This window comes from Cucurbita pepo, chromosome LG12 (assembly GCF_002806865.2).
Source record: "Cucurbita pepo subsp. pepo cultivar mu-cu-16 chromosome LG12, ASM280686v2, whole genome shotgun sequence".
Taxonomy (NCBI): domain Eukaryota; kingdom Viridiplantae; phylum Streptophyta; class Magnoliopsida; order Cucurbitales; family Cucurbitaceae; genus Cucurbita; species Cucurbita pepo.
In genome coordinates, this window is record NC_036649.1 from 1,021,781 (window position 1) to 1,040,641 (window position 18,861).

The 18,861-nt window shown below is 35.0% G+C and overlaps 1 protein-coding gene across 3 annotated transcripts; it reads right to left on the reverse strand.

Moving 5' to 3' along the window:
• Positions 1-2,016: 2,016 nt before the first annotated feature.
• LOC111806471 (protein SIEVE ELEMENT OCCLUSION B-like) lies at positions 2,017-18,487 on the reverse strand. 3 transcript variants are annotated; one of them, XM_023691806.1, is made up of 9 exons: positions 18,212-18,487; positions 18,049-18,123; positions 17,485-17,933; positions 16,529-16,626; positions 16,301-16,434; positions 15,864-16,227; positions 3,298-3,396; positions 3,183-3,190; positions 2,017-2,818 (listed from the first exon to the last, which is right to left on the reverse strand). In XM_023691806.1, the coding sequence occupies exons 1-9, from the start codon at positions 18,431-18,433 to the stop codon at positions 2,234-2,236; spliced, it is 2,034 nt and encodes a 677-aa protein (XP_023547574.1). In that variant the 5' UTR covers positions 18,434-18,487; the 3' UTR covers positions 2,017-2,233. The 3 variants fall into 3 exon arrangements, with proteins under 3 accessions (XP_023547574.1, XP_023547576.1, XP_023547575.1); XM_023691808.1 differs by lacking the exons at positions 3,183-3,190; positions 3,298-3,396 and having other exon boundaries at positions 15,757-16,227; XM_023691807.1 differs by lacking the exons at positions 2,017-2,818; positions 3,183-3,190; positions 3,298-3,396 and adding an exon at positions 14,745-15,418 and having other exon boundaries at positions 15,757-16,227.
• Positions 18,488-18,861: the final 374 nt, after the last annotated feature.

An 18,861-nucleotide genomic window follows, 5' to 3' on the forward strand; every position in this document is an offset into this window, starting at 1 on the left:
ACTTTTACGTTAAGTAGGTCTTTCAATTTTATAAAACGTTCGATATAGGTTAAACTTCATGCAACTTTTGTGTTAAATAGGTATTTGAACTTTCGATAACATCTAGTATAGGTTAATCTTCAAGCAACTTTCACGTTAAATAGGTTTTTTGAACTTTCGATAACGTCTGGTATAGGTTAATCTTCAAGCAACTTTCACGTTAAGTAGGTTTTTTGAACTTTCAATAACGTCTGGTATAGGTTAAACTTCAAGCAACTTTCATGTTAAATAGGTCTTTGAACTTTCGGAAACGTCTAGTATTGGTTAAACCTCAAGCAACTTTCCCGTTAAATAGGTCTTTGAACTTTTGATAACGTCTGGTATACGTTAAACTTCAAGCAACTTTCAAGTTAAACAGGTCTTTGAACTTTCAAAAATGTCTGGTATAGGCGAAACTTCAAGCAACTTTCACGTTAAATATGTCATTGAACTTTCGAAAACGTCTCGTATAGGTTAAACTTCAAGCAACTTTCACGTTAAATAGGTCTTTGAACTCTCGAAAACTTCTGGCATTAGGTTAAACTTCAAGCAACTTTCACGTTAGATAGGTCTTTGAACTTTTGAAAACATTTGGTATAGGTTAAACTTCAAGCAACTTTCACGTTAGATAGGTTTTTGAACTTTCAAAAACATTTGGTATAGGTTAAACTTCAAGCAACTTTCACGTTACATAGGTTTTTTAACTTTCGAAAACGTTTGGTATAGGTTAAACTTCAAGCAACTTTCACGTTAGATAGGTCTTTGAACTTTCGAAAACGTCTGATATAGTAACAAACTTTAAGCAATTTTGACGATAAATAGGTTTTTGAACTTTAAAAAAACGTCTGATCTAAGTTAAACTTCAAGCAATTTTCCCATTAAATAAGGTTTTGAACTTTAAAAAACATATGATATAGGTTAAACCTCAAGCAACTTTCACGTTATTTCAAGGAACTTTCACATTAAACATGTCTTTGAACCTTAAAAAACGTATGATATAGGTTTTACTTCAAGCACCTTTCACGTTAAGAACCTGTAAAACTTCAAACAACTTTCACGTTAAATAGATATTTAAAATTTTAAAAATGTTGATATATTTATCAACTTTTAATTTTGTTTTTCATAATTTATGAACTATTTAAAAGTAGGTAATAAAGCAAGAAATTTTAAGTAAGTTCAATTTTTAGAAAGAAAAAAAAAAGTAATAAAAAGATAAAATGATTATATCAAATGAAGCCTAAACTTTTGTTTTGGTGTATACTTCTATGAGCTTTCCATTTAATTTGTAACTAATAAATCCTTAATTTTTTTTTATTATAAACAATTTATTAATTTTGAAACTCGACACAAAATTAAAATTTTAATGACCCATTCGACACAAAATTGAGAGTTCGATTAAGACAAATTATGCTTTTGATCCTTAAAGTTTGAATTTGATAACATTTTGGTCTCTTCTCCATTCTTTCATCTTCCTCCATCCATAGTTGTTGTTGTCACGGCCACCCTATTTTCTCTCTTTCTTTTCTTTCCTTTTCCTCCTTCCCACGTTAAAAACAAAAGAACGTGAGGAGAATGAAGTAGAAAGAGACAGGGAAGTCTTCTCTATTCCGACCATCATACTTATCACAACACATCACTAATATCCGTTACAAATATTAATTACTCTTAATCTTTTTAAAAAGTACGGTACAAGTACGTTAGATTGTAACCCTATTTTTAGGTTGGTTGGGTTCGTTGTGTTGGCCCGACCAAAAAAGATGTACCGCTAATCAAATTGAATTTTTCCCTTTTCCAAAATTCAACCCAGCCAAACTGAGAAGAGAAAAAAAAAATCTTACCCATCTCATCATTTATAATTTAGGTTGGATAGTCCGAGTTAGTTGAATTATCGAGACATATTAACACCCCCAATCAGTGATAGTAATAGGTATCTATCATTCAACTACCACTAATTGTTTGCATATTCATATAAATGGTAGTTCATAACTGAAACGAAAATGATATACAATAAGATAAAGTATTTCATAATTTTGTCGAAATAACATAAATCATACAAATATTCAATCGATGATAACGACGAGATCATACGTCTCGATTTCAATAGAAAAACACAGATGGCCACAAAAAATGGCATCATTTATTTTACATAGTAGTAGTAGTGTTAGTAGTAGTAAAACATGATAATAAAAAGATACATAATACTCACTTTGGATGATCACATATGAGAGCCACCGTGACAACATTTAAAACTAATGCCAGTCTCCATGAAACGAGGACATTCAGGACAGTTGACAACCATAGGAATCCATCCACTAAATCCAGGAAGAATAACTCGATCACATTGATGAGTCTTCTTAGCCAGCTCGTTGAAGTATTCTCTAAAAGCATCGGGGAAAGCCTTCAAGCGCAAACTTTGTTTCCATTTTGGGAACTCATCAATCAATCTCAAGATCAAAATGTCACGACCAACTAACACAGGGGCTGAGCCTACCGTAAGAACTGCCCAACCACCTTCATTTTGGTAAGAAATCAATCTTAAAATATCTTCAGTTGTCTCGCTTGCATTTGAATCTTTTATCTTACTCTTCACTATAAAATAACCCCATTGTACTTTCCAAAAACGAGTCATAAGGTTAGAATCATCCTCTCCCATTGCATCTTTTCCAATGCGTACAATCTCAAATGAACCCCCATCGAGTATCGAAGGATCGCTTTTCAAAATTTCTACTTTTTCTTCAAATTGTTGGATCCATGATTCATTCTTTCCTCCATAAAATATAATACTTTTCTGACTCTTAATCTGTTTGAAAAGAAGAGATTAAGGGTTATTTTGATTGTCTTTATAAAAGTAATTTTAAACACTTTCAAATTCAATCTAAACAGATCGAAACAATAAAAAAAAAAAAAAATTGTATAATGGTATGTTTAAAAAAATGTTTTGAAAACTATCCTTAGAGTAAAAGTTCTTTAGAATTTTGAATGAAAATCGAGACATAAACTGGTATAGCAGTAACTTGGAATGGTTTGATGATCCAAATTTTCATAATAGATTACCGCCACACCATTTGAAGTCTTAATTTCCATCCGAAGTTCTAAATCATTCGGAAACATTTACGATATCAAAAGAAAAGAAAAGAAATAGAGAATGGTTGCACTATACATACCCAATTTGNTTTTGTCCGACAATTCATTCAAATATAGCTGTGGCTGATTCCTGAAAAAAAAAAATTAATATTTTTAATGAATTAAGAAACTAAATAAAAACTCAAATCGATCNTGGTAGCCTTGGTTGGTGAGTGAATTTGAGGAGAGTTGACTCGGGCCAATGTTTTTGGAGTAAAGATTCAGCTCTTGCTTTTGTAAATGGGATAGCTTCATTTTCCCAAACTCGAATTAGATGANTGTGGAGATGTCACGGGGTGAGGCAGGAACATGGAAGCTTTCTTTATCCTCATCTTGCTTCCTATTTCAATTCTCATCTCCACGACATTTCTTATTTGTTTTCGTGGAGCGAGATGGGATTGGAAATTTCTTATAATCCCTATCTCTGACCCCGTTGTGGAGAAATCTCTTCCCACTCCCTCCCTTATTTTCAACTTAAACGTGGATTCTTCCTCCCGTTTGAGGTAGGTCTAGGTTAAAATAAATGATTACTTACTCGGTTTCGCTGAGATAGCTGNTAAAGCTCTAATATCGTCCTCTAAGATATCCAACCCAGAAATGAGCAATATCACGTTCTTTCCCGACAAACTTTCATAAACACCAACCTGTAAAACATATTGAGAATGTTTGCTTAATCAACCGCACCTAAATTATGTGGGAAAATTTTCTATTTATAATCAAATAAATTATAAAGATATAAAAATAGTAATAAATGAAAGAACAATCTTTAATAAAATATTAAATATGATATATATATATATATGATAAACTATAATTTTGATATTTGTGTGTACTTTTCAACTTTTACCTCTTTTTGAGTTGAGCCATCAATTAGTGGGTTGGTTTCAGGTCTGCCGCTAATGAGCTTGGAAAAAACTAAGGGAATGGCAGTATGATAATGCTCAATGTGGTCAACCAACCATCGGTAGAGATCAACATCCTCTGTCATTAGAAACACAACAAATTTAACGTTATTTTTCAGGTCACTTGTTAATTAACGAACAATAACATCATGGAGCTATAAAGTATATTCCACCGTGCTGAACTCGGATGTCGTATAGATGCCTTTCAATGTCGGTGAGTACGCTCGTAATTTTGTCCGACAATTCATTCAAATATAGCTGTGGCTGATTCCTGAAAAAAAAAAATTAATATTTTTAATGAATTAAGAAACTAAATAAAAACTCAAATCGATCGACTCGGTTTGTCATGTTCTTTTGATCACTGTGGAGATGTCACGGGGTGAGGCAGGAACATGGAAGCTTTCTTTATCCTCATCTTGCTTCCTATTTCAATTCTCATCTCCACGACATTTCTTATTTGTTTTCGTGGAGCGAGATGGGATTGGAAATTTCTTATAATCCCTATCTCTGACCCCGTTGTGGAGAAATCTCTTCCCACTCCCTCCCTTATTTTCAACTTAAACGTGGATTCTTCCTCCCGTTTGAGGTAGGTCTAGGTTAAAATAAATGATTACTTACTCGGTTTCGCTGAGATAGCTGGAGAGCTCAATTCTAGAAGCAACAATAGTGTGTATAACCCAATAAGTAAACAATGGAATCAGACGAAGAGCAGCTGGCAACGCAGGAAGCTCCTTGACATCATATTTGGAGAATTCTCGTATCTCATCCATGTATTTGATTGCTTGCAAACAGCTTTGAATAAGGCTCTTGGGATTGAGAAGCACTTGTCGGTATCGAAGTGAGTCTAAGTGCTTCTTCAGGTTAGCTACTCGCTTGATAATGGCCAATGATTTAGCCAATGGATCGGTATGGGAATAATGATAGAGATGCCATAAGTCTCCATAATCTGTTGCAAAGGCTAACAAAGTGAGAGCTGCCTTGGCTTCCCATGGATAATTTTCCAATATTTCGAAGATTTTTAGTGTCGTCTCGTGTGCTTTCTCTATCCCCGGAGCCTTGCATGACAACTGAAAATGAAATTACAATAAAAGTTGTAAAAAAAAACATAAATGTATCTCCTTTTATGCATATTTTGAAATTTTGATTACGAGATTTCAAAAGGGTTATTAAAAGATTGAAAAATGACCTCGCTAGAGATATGATGAAGAGTACATAGCGGAGGCTCGATCACAACATTAGATGCCAATGAATCATCTGAATACACCACACGCCCTTCGCTTCCCTGCATGAGTATGATAATAATTATACGGGATAATTGGAATCCAAACTATCTCATAATTAGTGCCTCTAGTTTTCAATTCATCATAAACATTATGAATAGCTTTGATATCATCCTCGGAGATATCCAACCCCGAAATGAACAATATCACGTTCTTTCCCGACAAACTTTCATGAATACCAACCTGTAAAAACATACATTTTTAAGTTTCGTTCATCAACTTTTATATTTGTGTTACTTGATTTAAGAACTTTTACCTCTTTTTGAGTTGAGCCATCAATTATTGGGTTGGTTTCAGGTTTGCCGCTAAGTAGCTTGGAAACAACTAATGCAATGTTAGTGTGAAAATGCTCAATGTGGTCAACCAACCATCGGTAGAGATCAACTTCCTCTGTCATTAGAAACACAACAAATTTAACGTTATTTTTCAGGTCACTTGTTAATTAACGACCAATAACATCATGGAAGGCTATAAAGTATATTCCACCGTGCTGAACTCGGATGTCGTATAGATGCCTTTCAATGTCGGTGAGTACTCTCGTAAATTTGTCCGACAATTCATTCAAATATACCTGTGGCTGATTCCTGAAAAAAAAATTTAACATTTTTAATAAATTAAGAAACTAAATAAAAACTCAAATCGATCTACTCGGTTTGTCATGTTCTTTTGATCACGGCATGATCACAACTNGTACTTTTCAACTTTTACCTCTTTTTGAGTTGAGCCATCAATTAGTGGGTTGGTTTCAGGTCTGCCGCTAATGAGCTTGGAAAAAACTAAGGGAATGGCAGTATGATAATGCTCAATGTGGTCAACCAACCATCGGTAGAGATCAACATCCTCTGTCATTAGAAACACAACAAATTTAACGTTATTTTTCAGGTCACTTGTTAATTAACGACCAATAACATCATGGAAGGCTATAAAGTATATTCCACCGTGCTGAACTCGGATGTCGTATAGATGCCTTTCAATGTCGGTGAGTACTCTCGTAAATTTGTCCGACAATTCATTCAAATATACCTGTGGCTGATTCCTGAAAAAAAAATTTAACATTTTTAATAAATTAAGAAACTAAATAAAAACTCAAATCGATCTACTCGGTTTGTCATGTTCTTTTGATCACGGCATGATCACAACTATTTGTAGAGATGTTATAGAGTAGGACATGAATGGGGAAGTCTTTTCTGTCTCCATCCCATCTTGTGATGTTCCACGTTTGTTGGGGAAGAGAACAAAACACCATTTGTAAGGGTAGGGAAACCATCCCCTATGCAAACCTTTAAAGACTTGAGAGGAATCTCGAAAGAGAAAGCCCAAAGACGATAATATCTAGTAGCGGTGGATCTGGGTCGTTACACAACTCATATTTCAATTTTCATCTTCACGAAATTCTTCATTTNCCGTTATTTCATTATTAAAATAAAAAAAGTGTCAAACTTTGTGTAGAATAATAAAGGTTTTTACGCGATGAACGGTTTCAGTAATTCGATCGGCAGTGGTAACGATGCTCTCAATAACTGAGATGTAATTTGGAAGGTCAATTTTAGTTGAGTCATCGTCGCGATGTTGGGCGTAAATGTGACTGGTGACAAGTTCGTCGGAGTAATGTCTCAGGCTCATTTCCTCCTTAGAGGTGGATGATTGCTTAGGATGCAGCAATCCATGTGAAGTGGTGGGTGCCTTGAGTGCAGTGGCCATGGTTTGGATGAAGAGAGAAGTGCAAACAGAAGGAAAGAGGGTCGAATAGGGTTTGGTTGTGTTGTGAATTGAAATTGTTAGGCTATATTTATACCCAAAAATCTTCTGGAAAAGACTGAAAAGGTTGAAGTGTATGAAACAAACCACTGTTCTTCTTGTCAGAAGAAAAGAATTTGTGTTCCATGCTGGATTTGAGCTTTAGTGAAACACGTGATTTGAGTAGCCCATATTTCAATTTATTAGATTTCATTTTGGCCCTTTATGCATCGTGAGCATCGTGGTCTAGTAGATAGAGGTTTTCACAACTTTATAAGAAATGTTTCGTTCTCCTCTCTAAACGGATTTGAAATTTACAATCCACCCTTTTGGGGGCCAGCGTCCTCGCTGGCATATCGCTCGATGCCTGGCTCTGATACCATTTATAACAGCTCAAGTCCACTGCTAGTAGATATTGTCCGCTCTGATCCGTTACGTACCGTTGTCAGCCTCACGGTTTTAAAACATGTTTGTTAGAGAGAGGTTTCCACACCCTTATAAAGAATGTTTNTCGTTATTTCATTATTAAAATAAAGAAAGTGTCAAACTTTGTGTAGAATAATAAAGGTTTTTACACGATGAGCGGTTTCAGTAATTCGATCGGCAGTGGTAATGATGCTCTCAATAACTGAGATGTAATTTGGAAGGTCAATTTTAGTTGAGTCATCGTCGCAATGTTTGGCGTAAATGTGACCGGTGACAAGTTCGTCGGAGTAATGTCTCAGGCTCATTTCCTCCTTAGAGGTGGATGATTGCTTAGGATGCAGCAATCCATGTGAAGTGGTGGGTGCCTTGAGTGCAGTGGCCATGGTTTGGATGAAGAGAGAAGTGCAAACAGAAGGAAAGAAGGTCGGATAGGGTTTGGTTGTGTTGTGAATTGAAATTGTTAGGCTATATTTATACACAAAAATCTTCTGGAAAAGACTGAAAAGGTTGAAGTGTATGAAACAAACCACTGTTCTTCTTGTCAGAAGAAAAGAATTTGTGTTCCATGCTGGATTTGAGCTTTAGTGAAACACGTGATTTGAGTAGCCCATATTTCAATTTATTAGATTTCATTTTGGCCCTTTATGCATCGTGAGCATCGTGGTCTAGTAGATAGAGGTTTTCACAACTTTATAAGAAATGTTTCGTTCCCCTCTCTAACCGATGTGGGATTNATTTCCCTTTCCAGTCGATGTGGGATCTCACAAACAACCATTCAACTCTCTAGTTTCACAACTCCTCTTCTTCCCAGCACATCGCTTATCCGATGAACCTCCACTGGCACCCAATGACTATCCACCTAACTAAGTTAGGAACATAGTTTTGATAGCACGAAGTTACAAAGGTTGTACTTGTAAATCAACCTCCTATGGCAAAATAGGCACAAGAAAAGAACAATAGATCGAACCAAACCNACAATCCACCCCTTTGGTAGCCAGCGTCCTCGCTGTCATATCGCTCGACGCCTGGCTCTGATACCATTTGTAATAGTTCAAGCCCACTGCTAGTAGATATTGTCCGCTCTGATCCGCTACGTATCGTTGTCAGCCTCACGGTTTTAAAACGTGTATGTTAGGGAGAGGTTTCACACCCTTATGAGGAATGTTTCATTTCCCTTTCCAGTTGAGGTGGGATCTCACAAACAACCATTCAACTCTCTAGTTTCACAACTCCTCTTCTTCCCAGCACATTGCTTATCCGATGAACCTCCACTGGCACCCAATGACTCTATCCAACTGACTAAGTTAGGAGCATAGTTTTGATAGCACGAAGTTACAAAGGTTGTACCTGTAAATCAACCTCCTACGGCAAAATAGGCACAAGAAAAGAACAATAGATCGAACCAAACCTACAAAAACAAAACGGTCTCTCCGTAACCAGTCATCCATAATATCGAATAAATCATTTTCGTCTTTGGTAAATTTATCAACGGCTATAGTCATAGTCATCCTCCTATTCAACTAACTTCAACCATTTTTTAACATCTCATAGCATTTTCAGGGCTTTAGAGTCTATCATTCATGAATGATTTCTACTGTCCCTTGTTTCTTGTTAAGAACCACGAGCCTCCACATATCTCTATGATGGTATGATATTATCCACTTTAGGATGTTGCTTTTTGTTTAACTCAAAACATCTATACCTCCATGATTTTTTTCTTATCTTGTCATTGTGAGACTTTGATCACAAGGGGTCGACCTCCATCCTATAATCAATTTGACCTGTAAAATTTAAGGGTATAAATCTTTTTTTCGGATCATATTTATGACCTTTTTCTTGAAACATAAGAAATTTTTAATGTGAATATCTTAAACAAAGTCGAGTCTTTAAATCATTCATTATCCCAATGACCAAAAGCTAAGTATTTGGTAAACTAAGATTTAAAAAATAGAAAAATGAGAAAGTTATAAGACTTTGATTGTATAAAGTTGAGAGCTAACAAAGATGATTAAGAGATTAGTCTTCACAGTCACAGCACCAAAGAATTTGAATACAACTTTGTGTAAAGACGAAACACCAAAAATCTTATAGGATACATCTTTTAATATCCTTACAATAAACAAATCGTACCCACAAGGTTAGGAATATATGCCTCTACCTTACCCTTTCACCTCTTTCACAAATTCTCAAGGGTGGTTCTTAGCTTGAACTTATTGGATGCGCCTCCTTTCGATATCATTGTCGTTCTTGGTAAAACGGAATCGAAATTTTACATCTTCACCATAATTTTTTTAGTTCAGTAATTAAAAAAAAAAAGAGGTAAAAATTCAAACTTTTAACCGCTAAGTCAATCATTTTAACTAATTATTCATTTTATGGTAGCAAATCAAATTAAGTCAATAGGATATGTTCTCCTCTCGAACGGATGTGAGATTCATCCTTAGGGGCTAGCGTCCTCACTGGCACACCCCTTAGTATCCGGCTCTGATATAATTTGTAACAATTCAAGTCCACCACTAACCCTAACTCTACTTCACAAAGCAAATTATTTGTGATTTTGAGTTAGAGTGATCTTCATCTAATTTAGGGATTGATCCAAACCCTAAATTAGGTTAATCCATCGAAGTAGTATCTTAAAAGTCGACTCAAATTCATGTTTTTCAATGAGTACGGAGATCCCACGTCAATTGGAGAGGGAAATGAAGTATTCCTTATATGGGTATGGAAACTTCTCCCTAGTAAACGAATTTTAAAATCGTGAGACTAACAGCAATACGTAATGGGGTAAAGCTGACAATATCTTTTAGCGGTGGACTTAGACTGTTACAAATGGTATCAAAATCAGTCGAACCACTGATCGGAATATGACTAAACCCTCTCTATAGTAAATGCGTCTTAAAATCGTGAGGCTGGCTTGGAACGTTACAAGTAAGAATTATCGTACTTGAGATCAATATGTTACATTCTAGTATTCACACGTTAATTTCTATCGATTCACGGATGGTTTTCTTACCGTCATAATGGTTAGAGTAAAAAATAAAATTGGGATTTTTTATATCTTAACAGTGACTCATAAACAATCATGTGTTGGGGTGTCTGTAGAATCCTCCTTTGATTGAACAAGTTGAAAAGAAAAGGCAAAAGCAAAAGGAATGTTGCGAAGAGGGTTAAAGATTTGAGATTTTTCCATAATTGGTTGCAAAATCTTAATTAAATAAATTGAAAAGTAAAAGCAAAAGCAAAAGAGGAAAAGACAGAGAGAAAAAAAAAAGACAAAGGAAGCAATTATTTGAGTGCTCATGTCATGCATGTTTGCTAAAGACAAAAACATGTTGGGTGGACTCTCAAAGTGAGAGAATTATGAGATCACACGTCGGTTTGAGAGGTGAACAAAGTAATTCTTTGAAGAATATGGAAACATCTCCCTACTAGACGCGTTTTAAAATTGTGAGGTTGACAGCGATACGTAACAGGTCAACGCAGACAATCTGTTAGCGATAGATTTGGACTGTTTTACCGGTGTTTAAGCTAAATATATGATTTACTCTCTTTAATTTGATTGTATTTACTAAGAAATTTTCATTATATATGATGTTTATACAATTATCAATAGAGTCGGAAGCTTCAAATAAGATGAACTTTGAACAATTATCGATTATCAAGTATAGTCAGCTATGTTTTTCACTCTAAACTCATCTCGAATGGACTTTCTTTCTCTTTTTCTTTTCCTTATGGTCTTGTAAAGGAACGGTTCAAATACAAGAAGATCAAGATCCGACCAAACCTTTGAGGCGAGCGTAGTAAATAATTGCGACGAACATTATCGAACAAGCTACTCCATAGACAATGACAACCATCTCATAATGAAGACCATTCAAAACATAAACAAATATGCCCTTAGATTAACGGTCATCGTACTTCGTCGGGTGTTGTTTCATATATTTTATGGGTAAAAAATGTTAATAAATAAACTATGAAAAGATTTTGAAACTCCCCATCTAACAAGTTTAATGAATACCTTTTGGAGTTACAAACATTAATTATTCTTAATCTTTTAAAAAAAAATATGGTACAATTAGGTTAGATTGTAACCTTATTTTTAGGTTGGTTGGGTTGGTCGACCAAAAAAAATGTGACCAACTAATCAAATTGAATTTTCCTATTTCTAACCAAACCGAAACTGAGAAAAAAAATACCCATGACATCATTTATAATTTAGGTTGGATAGTCGGAGTTGGTTGAGTTATCAAGACATATTAACACCCACATTCAGTGATAATAATAGGTATATATCATTCAACTATCACTTATTGTTTGCATATTCATTTGTTATGAAATTTATCCGATCCATTCATCATATAATAGATTAAAAAATATAAGTTGTAATTAAAAAAAAAAAAAAAAAAATTATTGATGTTTATATTTTCATAATAACAGATTTGTTACTGTATCTTCCTAATTTAAGAGATGGGAGGAAAATGAGAAGTAATAAGATAAAGTATTTCATAATTTTATCGAAATAACATAAATCATACAAATATTCAATCGATGATAACGACAAGATCATATGTCTCGATTTCAACGGATAAGCATAGAACTTGATGACCACCAAAAATGGTATCACTTATAGTACGTAATAGTGTTAGTAGTAGTAATATATGATAATAAAAAGATATATAATACTCACTTTGGATGATCACATACGAGAGCCACCATGACAACATTTAAAAGCAATGTCCTTCTGCATGAAACGAGGACATCCTGGACAGTTGACAATCATAGGAATCCATCCACTAAATTCAGGAAAAATAACTCGATCACATTCATGAGTCTTCAACGCTAGCTCATTGAAGGAGTCTCTAAAAGCATTGGGGAAAGCCTTGAAGTGCAAATTTTGTTTCCAATTTGGGAAATCATCAAACAATCTCAAAATCAAAATGTCATTACCAACTAACAAAGGGGCTGAGCCTATCGTAACAACTGCCCAACCATCTTCATTTTCGTAAGAAACCAATCTTAAAATATCTTCACTTGTCTCGCTTGCACTTAAACCTTTTATCTGGCTCTTCACTATAAAATAACCCCATTGTACTTTCCAAAAACGAGCCATGAGTTTAGGATCATCCTCTCCTATTGCATCTTTTCCAATGCGTACGATCTCAAATGAACCCCCATCGATTATCAAAGGATCGTTTTTCAAAATTTCTACTTTTTCTTCAAATTGTTGGATCCATGATGGATTCCTTCCTCCATAAAATATAATACTTTTCTGACTCTTAATCTGTTTGACAAAAGTACATAGGTTAACTCAAAATAGGAGATTAAGGGTTATTTTGATTGTCTTTCTAAAAATAATTTTAAACACTTTCAAACTCAATCTAAACCCGTCTAAACAATTAAAAAAAATAAAATAAAATAAACTTATTGACTTCTTATAAAAGTTTGAAAACTACCCTTAGAGTAAATGTTGACCTAAGTTGGTATAGCAGTAACTTGGAATGATTTGATGATCCAAATTTTCATTATTGAAGTCTTAATTTTCATCCGAAGTTCTAAATTGTTCTTAAACATTTACGATATCAAAAGAAAAGAAATAGAGAATGATTGTACTATACATACCAAATTTGGTAGCCTTGGTTGGTGAGTGAATTTGTGGAGAGTTGACTCGGGCCAATGTTTTTTGAGTAAAGATTCAGTTCTTGCTTGTGTAAATGGGATAGCTTCATTTTCCCAAACTCGAATTAGATGAATTGCATTCATGAATTCTACTTTAGAATTTGGGTTGAGTACCACAACTAATGGATCTTCTCTAAATTGCCACTTCTCCTCGATGTATCTCATGCCAGATATTCTTGTAGTAAACTGGATTGAGTACCACTTCATTGTAGAACGCAAATACTCATATCTCTTGCGATCATCTCCATGATAAGGCTTCGGGATAATTGGAATCCAAACTATCTCATAATTAGTGCCTCTAGTTTTCAATTCATCATAAACATTATGAATAGCTTTGATATCATCCTCGGAGATATCCAACCCCGAAATGAGCAATATCACGTTCTTTCCCGACAAACTTTCATGAACACCAACCTGTAAAAACATACATTTTTAAGTTTCGTTCATCAACTTTTATAGTTGTGTTACTTGATTTAAGAACTTTTACCTCCTTTTGAGTTGAGCCATCAATTATTGGGTTGGTTTCAGGTTTGCCGCTAAGTAGCTTGGAAACAACTAATGCAATGTTAGTGTGAAAATGCTCAATGTGGTCAACCAACCATCGGTAGAGATCAACTTCCTCTGTCATTAGAAACACAACAAATTTAACGTTATTTTTCAGGTCACTTGTTAATTAACGAACAATAACATCATGGAGCTATAAAGTATATTCCACCGTGCTGAACTCGGATGTCGTATAGCTGCCTTTCAATGTCGGTGAGTACGCTCGTAATTTTGTTCGACAATTCATTCAAATATACCTGTGGCTGATTCCTGAAAAAAAAAAATTTAACATTTTTAATGAATTAAGAAACTAAATAAAAACTCAAATCGATCGACTCGGTTTGTCATGTTCTTTTGATCACGGCATGATCACAACTATTTGTAGAGATGTTATAGAGTAGGACATGAATGGGGAAGTCTTTTCTGTCTCCATCCCATCTTGTGATGTACGGGATAATTGGAATCCAAACTATCTCATAATTAGTGCCTCTAGTTTTCAATTCATCATAAACATTATGAATAGCTTTGATATCATCCTCGGAGATATCCAACCCCGAAATGAACAATATCACGTTCTTTCCCGACAAACTTTCATGAATACCAACCTGTAAAAACATACATTTTTAAGTTTCGTTCATCAACTTTTATATTTGTGTTACTTGATTTAAGAACTTTTACCTCTTTTTGAGTTGAGCCATCAATTATTGGGTTGGTTTCAGGTTTGCCGCTAAGTAGCTTGGAAACAACTAATGCAATGTTANCATAATAACAGATTTGTTACTGTATCTTCCTAATTTAAGAGATGGGAGGAAAATGAGAAGTAATAAGATAAAGTATTTCATAATTTTATCGAAATAACATAAATCATACAAATATTCAATCGATGATAACGNCTGCCTTTCAATGTCGGTGAGTACGCTCGTAATTTTGTTCGACAATTCATTCAAATATACCTGTGGCTGATTCCTGAAAAAAAAAAATTTAACATTTTTAATGAATTAAGAAACTAAATAAAAACTCNGCATAGAACTTGATGACCACCAAAAATGGTATCACTTATAGTACGTAATAGTGTTAGTAGTAGTAATATATGATAATAAAAAGATATATAATACTCACTTTGGATGATCACATACGAGAGCCACCATGACAACATTTAAAAGCAATGTCCTTCTGCATGAAACGAGGACATCCTGGACAGTTGACAATCATAGGAATCCATCCACTAAATTCAGGAAAAATAACTCGATCACATTCATGAGTCTTCAACGCTAGCTCATTGAAGGAGTCTCTAAAAGCATTGGGGAAAGCCTTGAAGTGCAAATTTTGTTTCCAATTTGGGAAATCATCAAACAATCTCAAAATCAAAATGTCATTACCAACTAACAAAGGGGCTGAGCCTATCGTAACAACTGCCCAACCATCTTCATTTTCGTAAGAAACCAATCTTAAAATATCTTCACTTGTCTCGCTTGCACTTAAACCTTTTATCTGGCTCTTCACTATAAAATAACCCCATTGTACTTTCCAAAAACGAGCCATGAGTTTAGGATCATCCTCTCCTATTGCATCTTTTCCAATGCGTACGATCTCAAATGAACCCCCATCGATTATCAAAGGATCGTTTTTCAAAATTTCTACTTTTTCTTCAAATTGTTGGATCCATGATGGATTCCTTCCTCCATAAAATATAATACTTTTCTGACTCTTAATCTGTTTGACAAAAGTACATAGGTTAACTCAAAATAGGAGATTAAGGGTTATTTTGATTGTCTTTCTAAAAATAATTTTAAACACTTTCAAACTCAATCTAAACCCGTCTAAACAATTAAAAAAAATAAAATAAAATAAACTTATTGACTTCTTATAAAAGTTTGAAAACTACCCTTAGAGTAAATGTTGACCTAAGTTGGTATAGCAGTAACTTGGAATGATTTGATGATCCAAATTTTCATTATTGAAGTCTTAATTTTCATCCGAAGTTCTAAATTGTTCTTAAACATTTACGATATCAAAAGAAAAGAAATAGAGAATGATTGTACTATACATACCAAATTTGGTAGCCTTGGTTGGTGAGTGAATTTGTGGAGAGTTGACTCGGGCCAATGTTTTTTGAGTAAAGATTCAGTTCTTGCTTGTGTAAATGGGATAGCTTCATTTTCCCAAACTCGAATTAGATGAATTGCATTCATGAATTCTACTTTAGAATTTGGGTTGAGTACCACAACTAATGGATCTTCTCTAAATTGCCACTTCTCCTTGATGTATCTCATGCCAGATATTCTTGTAGTAAACTGGATTGAGTACCACTTCATTGTAGAACGCAAATACTCATATCTCTTGGGATCATCTCCATGATAAGGCTCCGGGATAATTGGAATCCAAACTATCTCATAATTAGTGCCTCTAGTTTTCAATTCATCATAAACATTATGAATAGCTTTGATATCATCCTCGGAGATATCCAACCCCGAAATGAGCAATATCACGTTCTTTCCCGACAAACTTTCATGAACACCAACCTGTAAAAACATACATTTTTAAGTTTCGTTCATCAACTTTTATAGTTGTGTTACTTGATTTAAGAACTTTTACCTCCTTTTGAGTTGAGCCATCAATTATTGGGTTGGTTTCAGGTTTGCCGCTAAGTAGCTTGGAAACAACTAATGCAATGTTAGTGTGAAAATGCTCAATGTGGTCAACCAACCATCGGTAGAGATCAACTTCCTCTGTCATTAGAAACACAACAAATTTAACGTTATTTTTCAGGTCACTTGTTAATTAACGAACAATAACATCATGGAGCTATAAAGTATATTCCACCGTGCTGAACTCGGATGTCGTATAGCTGCCTTTCAATGTCGGTGAGTACGCTCGTAATTTTGTTCGACAATTCATTCAAATATACCTGTGGCTGATTCCTGAAAAAAAAAAATTTAACATTTTTAATGAATTAAGAAACTAAATAAAAACTCAAATCGATCGACTCGGTTTGTCATGTTCTTTTGATCACGGCATGATCACAACTATTTGTAGAGATGTTATAGAGTAGGACATGAATGGGGAAGTCTTTTCTGTCTCCATCCCATCTTGTGATGTCCCACATTGGTTGGGTAAGAGAACAAAACACCATTTACAAGGGTATGGAAACCATCCCCTGAGGTATGCAAACTTTTAAAGCCTTGAGGGTAATCTCGAAAGGGAAAGCCCAAAGACGATAATATCTACTAGCGGTGGATCTGGGTCGTTAGACAACTCATATTTCAATTTTCATCTTCACGAAATTCTTCATTTATTTTCAAGAGCAAGATGAGACCAGAATTGAACAGGGTCGAGATCAGAAATCTCTTCCCACTCCCCCCCCCCTACCAGAATTGAACAGGGTCGGGATCAGAAATCTCTTCCTACTCCCCCCACACCAAAATTGAACAGGGTAGGGATCAGAAATCTCTTCTCACTCCCCCCTTATTTCCCGTGTTTAAACGTGGATTCTCCATTTCATTCATTTAAGGCAGGTCTATACGGAGTCACGTGGATTCTCCGTTTCATTCATTTNCATTTTCCGTGTTTAAACGTGGATTCTCCATTTCATTCATTTAAGACAGGTCTATACGGAGTCACGTGGATTCTCCGTTTCATTCATTTAAGGCAGGTCTATACGGAGCCACGTGGATTCTCTGCTTCATTCATTTAAGGCAGGTCTATACGGAGCCTAACTCCGCAAATTAAATGAACATTTCTAACCATTTGCAAAAATGAACGGATAAATTATTACTTACTCGGTTTCGGTGAGATAGCTGGATAGCTCAATGCCAGAAACCACAATAATGTGTATGACCCAATAAGTAACCAATGGAATCTGACGAAGAGCAGAAGCTAACTCAAGAGGGTCATTGAGATAATATTTTTTGAATTCTCGTATCTCATTCATACATTTGATTGCTTGCAAGCACATTTGAATGAGACTGTTAGGATTGAGAAGCACTTGTTGGTATGGAAGCGAGTCCAAATGCTTCTTCAACATACCTACTCGCTTGATAATTGCCAATGATTTAGCCAATGGATCGGTATGGGAATAAGGATAGGGATGCCATAAGTCTCCATAATCTGTTGCAAAGGCTAACAAAGCGAGAGCTGCCTTGGCTTCCCATGGATAATTTGTCAATATTTCGAAGATTTTTTGTGTAACATCGTGTGCACTTTCAACCCCGGGAGGCTTGCACGAAAGCTGAAAATGATATTAAAATCAAAGGGGTAAGAAACAAAAAGGTATCTCCTTTTATGCATGTTTTGAAATTTTGGTTAGAGATTTCAAAAGGGTTATTAAAAAATTGAAAAATGACCTCGCTAGAGATACGATGAAGAATACACAACGGAGGCTCGATCACAACATTAGATGTTAATGAACCTTCGCTTTCCTGCATGAGTATGATAATAATTATTCGTTATTTCATTATAAAAATAAAGAAAGTGTCAAACTTTACATAGAATAATAAAGGTTTTTACGCGATGATGAACGGTATCAGTAATTCGATTTGCAGCGGTAACGATGCTCTCAATAGCTGAGATGTAATTCGGAATTGGAATGTCAATTTTAGTTGAGTCGTCATTGAAATGTTTGAAGTTAATGCTGCCGTAGACAAAGTAGTCGTTGTAATGTCTCTTTCTCATCTGCTCCTTAAAGGTGGATGACTGCATAGGATCCAGCGATCCAGGTGCAGTGTCCATGGTTTGGATGAAGAGAGAAGTGAAAGCAGAAGGAAAGAAGGTGGAATAGGGTTTGGTTGTGTTGTGAATTGGAATTGTTAGGTATATTTATACACAAAAATGTTCTAGAAAAGACTGAAAAGGTTCAAGTGTATGAAACAAACCAATGTTCTTCTTGTGAGAAGAAAAGAATTTGTGATCCACACTCGATTTGAGCTAACTCTACCTACTTTGCATGACTATGGTTCAGTTTGCTATAACCCTTAACATAAACCTTTCTTTCATGATCAAAGTCCGATCACAAATTCTCGAGCCCAGAAGTAGGGTAGACACATTTGTTATGAATTAAATCTAAATTCTCGAGCCTAGATGATTCAATGCTGACCCAGTTTTTTCTTAAAATTCAGGATTTCCATCTTAAATTAAAACAACACATATGCNCTAAATTT

Coding starts and splice junctions, on each gene's coding strand:
- LOC111806471 (XM_023691806.1), bottom strand. CDS start 18,433: ATGGACACTGCACCTGGATCGCTGGATCCTATGCAGTCATCCACCTTT. Junction 18,124..18,211: donor CTGATACCGTTCATCATCGC/GTAAAAACCTTT, acceptor ATACTCATGCAG/GAAAGCGAAGGTTCATTAAC. Junction 16,435..16,528: donor CGACATCCGAGTTCAGCACG/GTGGAATATACT, acceptor TTCTAATGACAG/AGGAAGTTGATCTCTACCGA.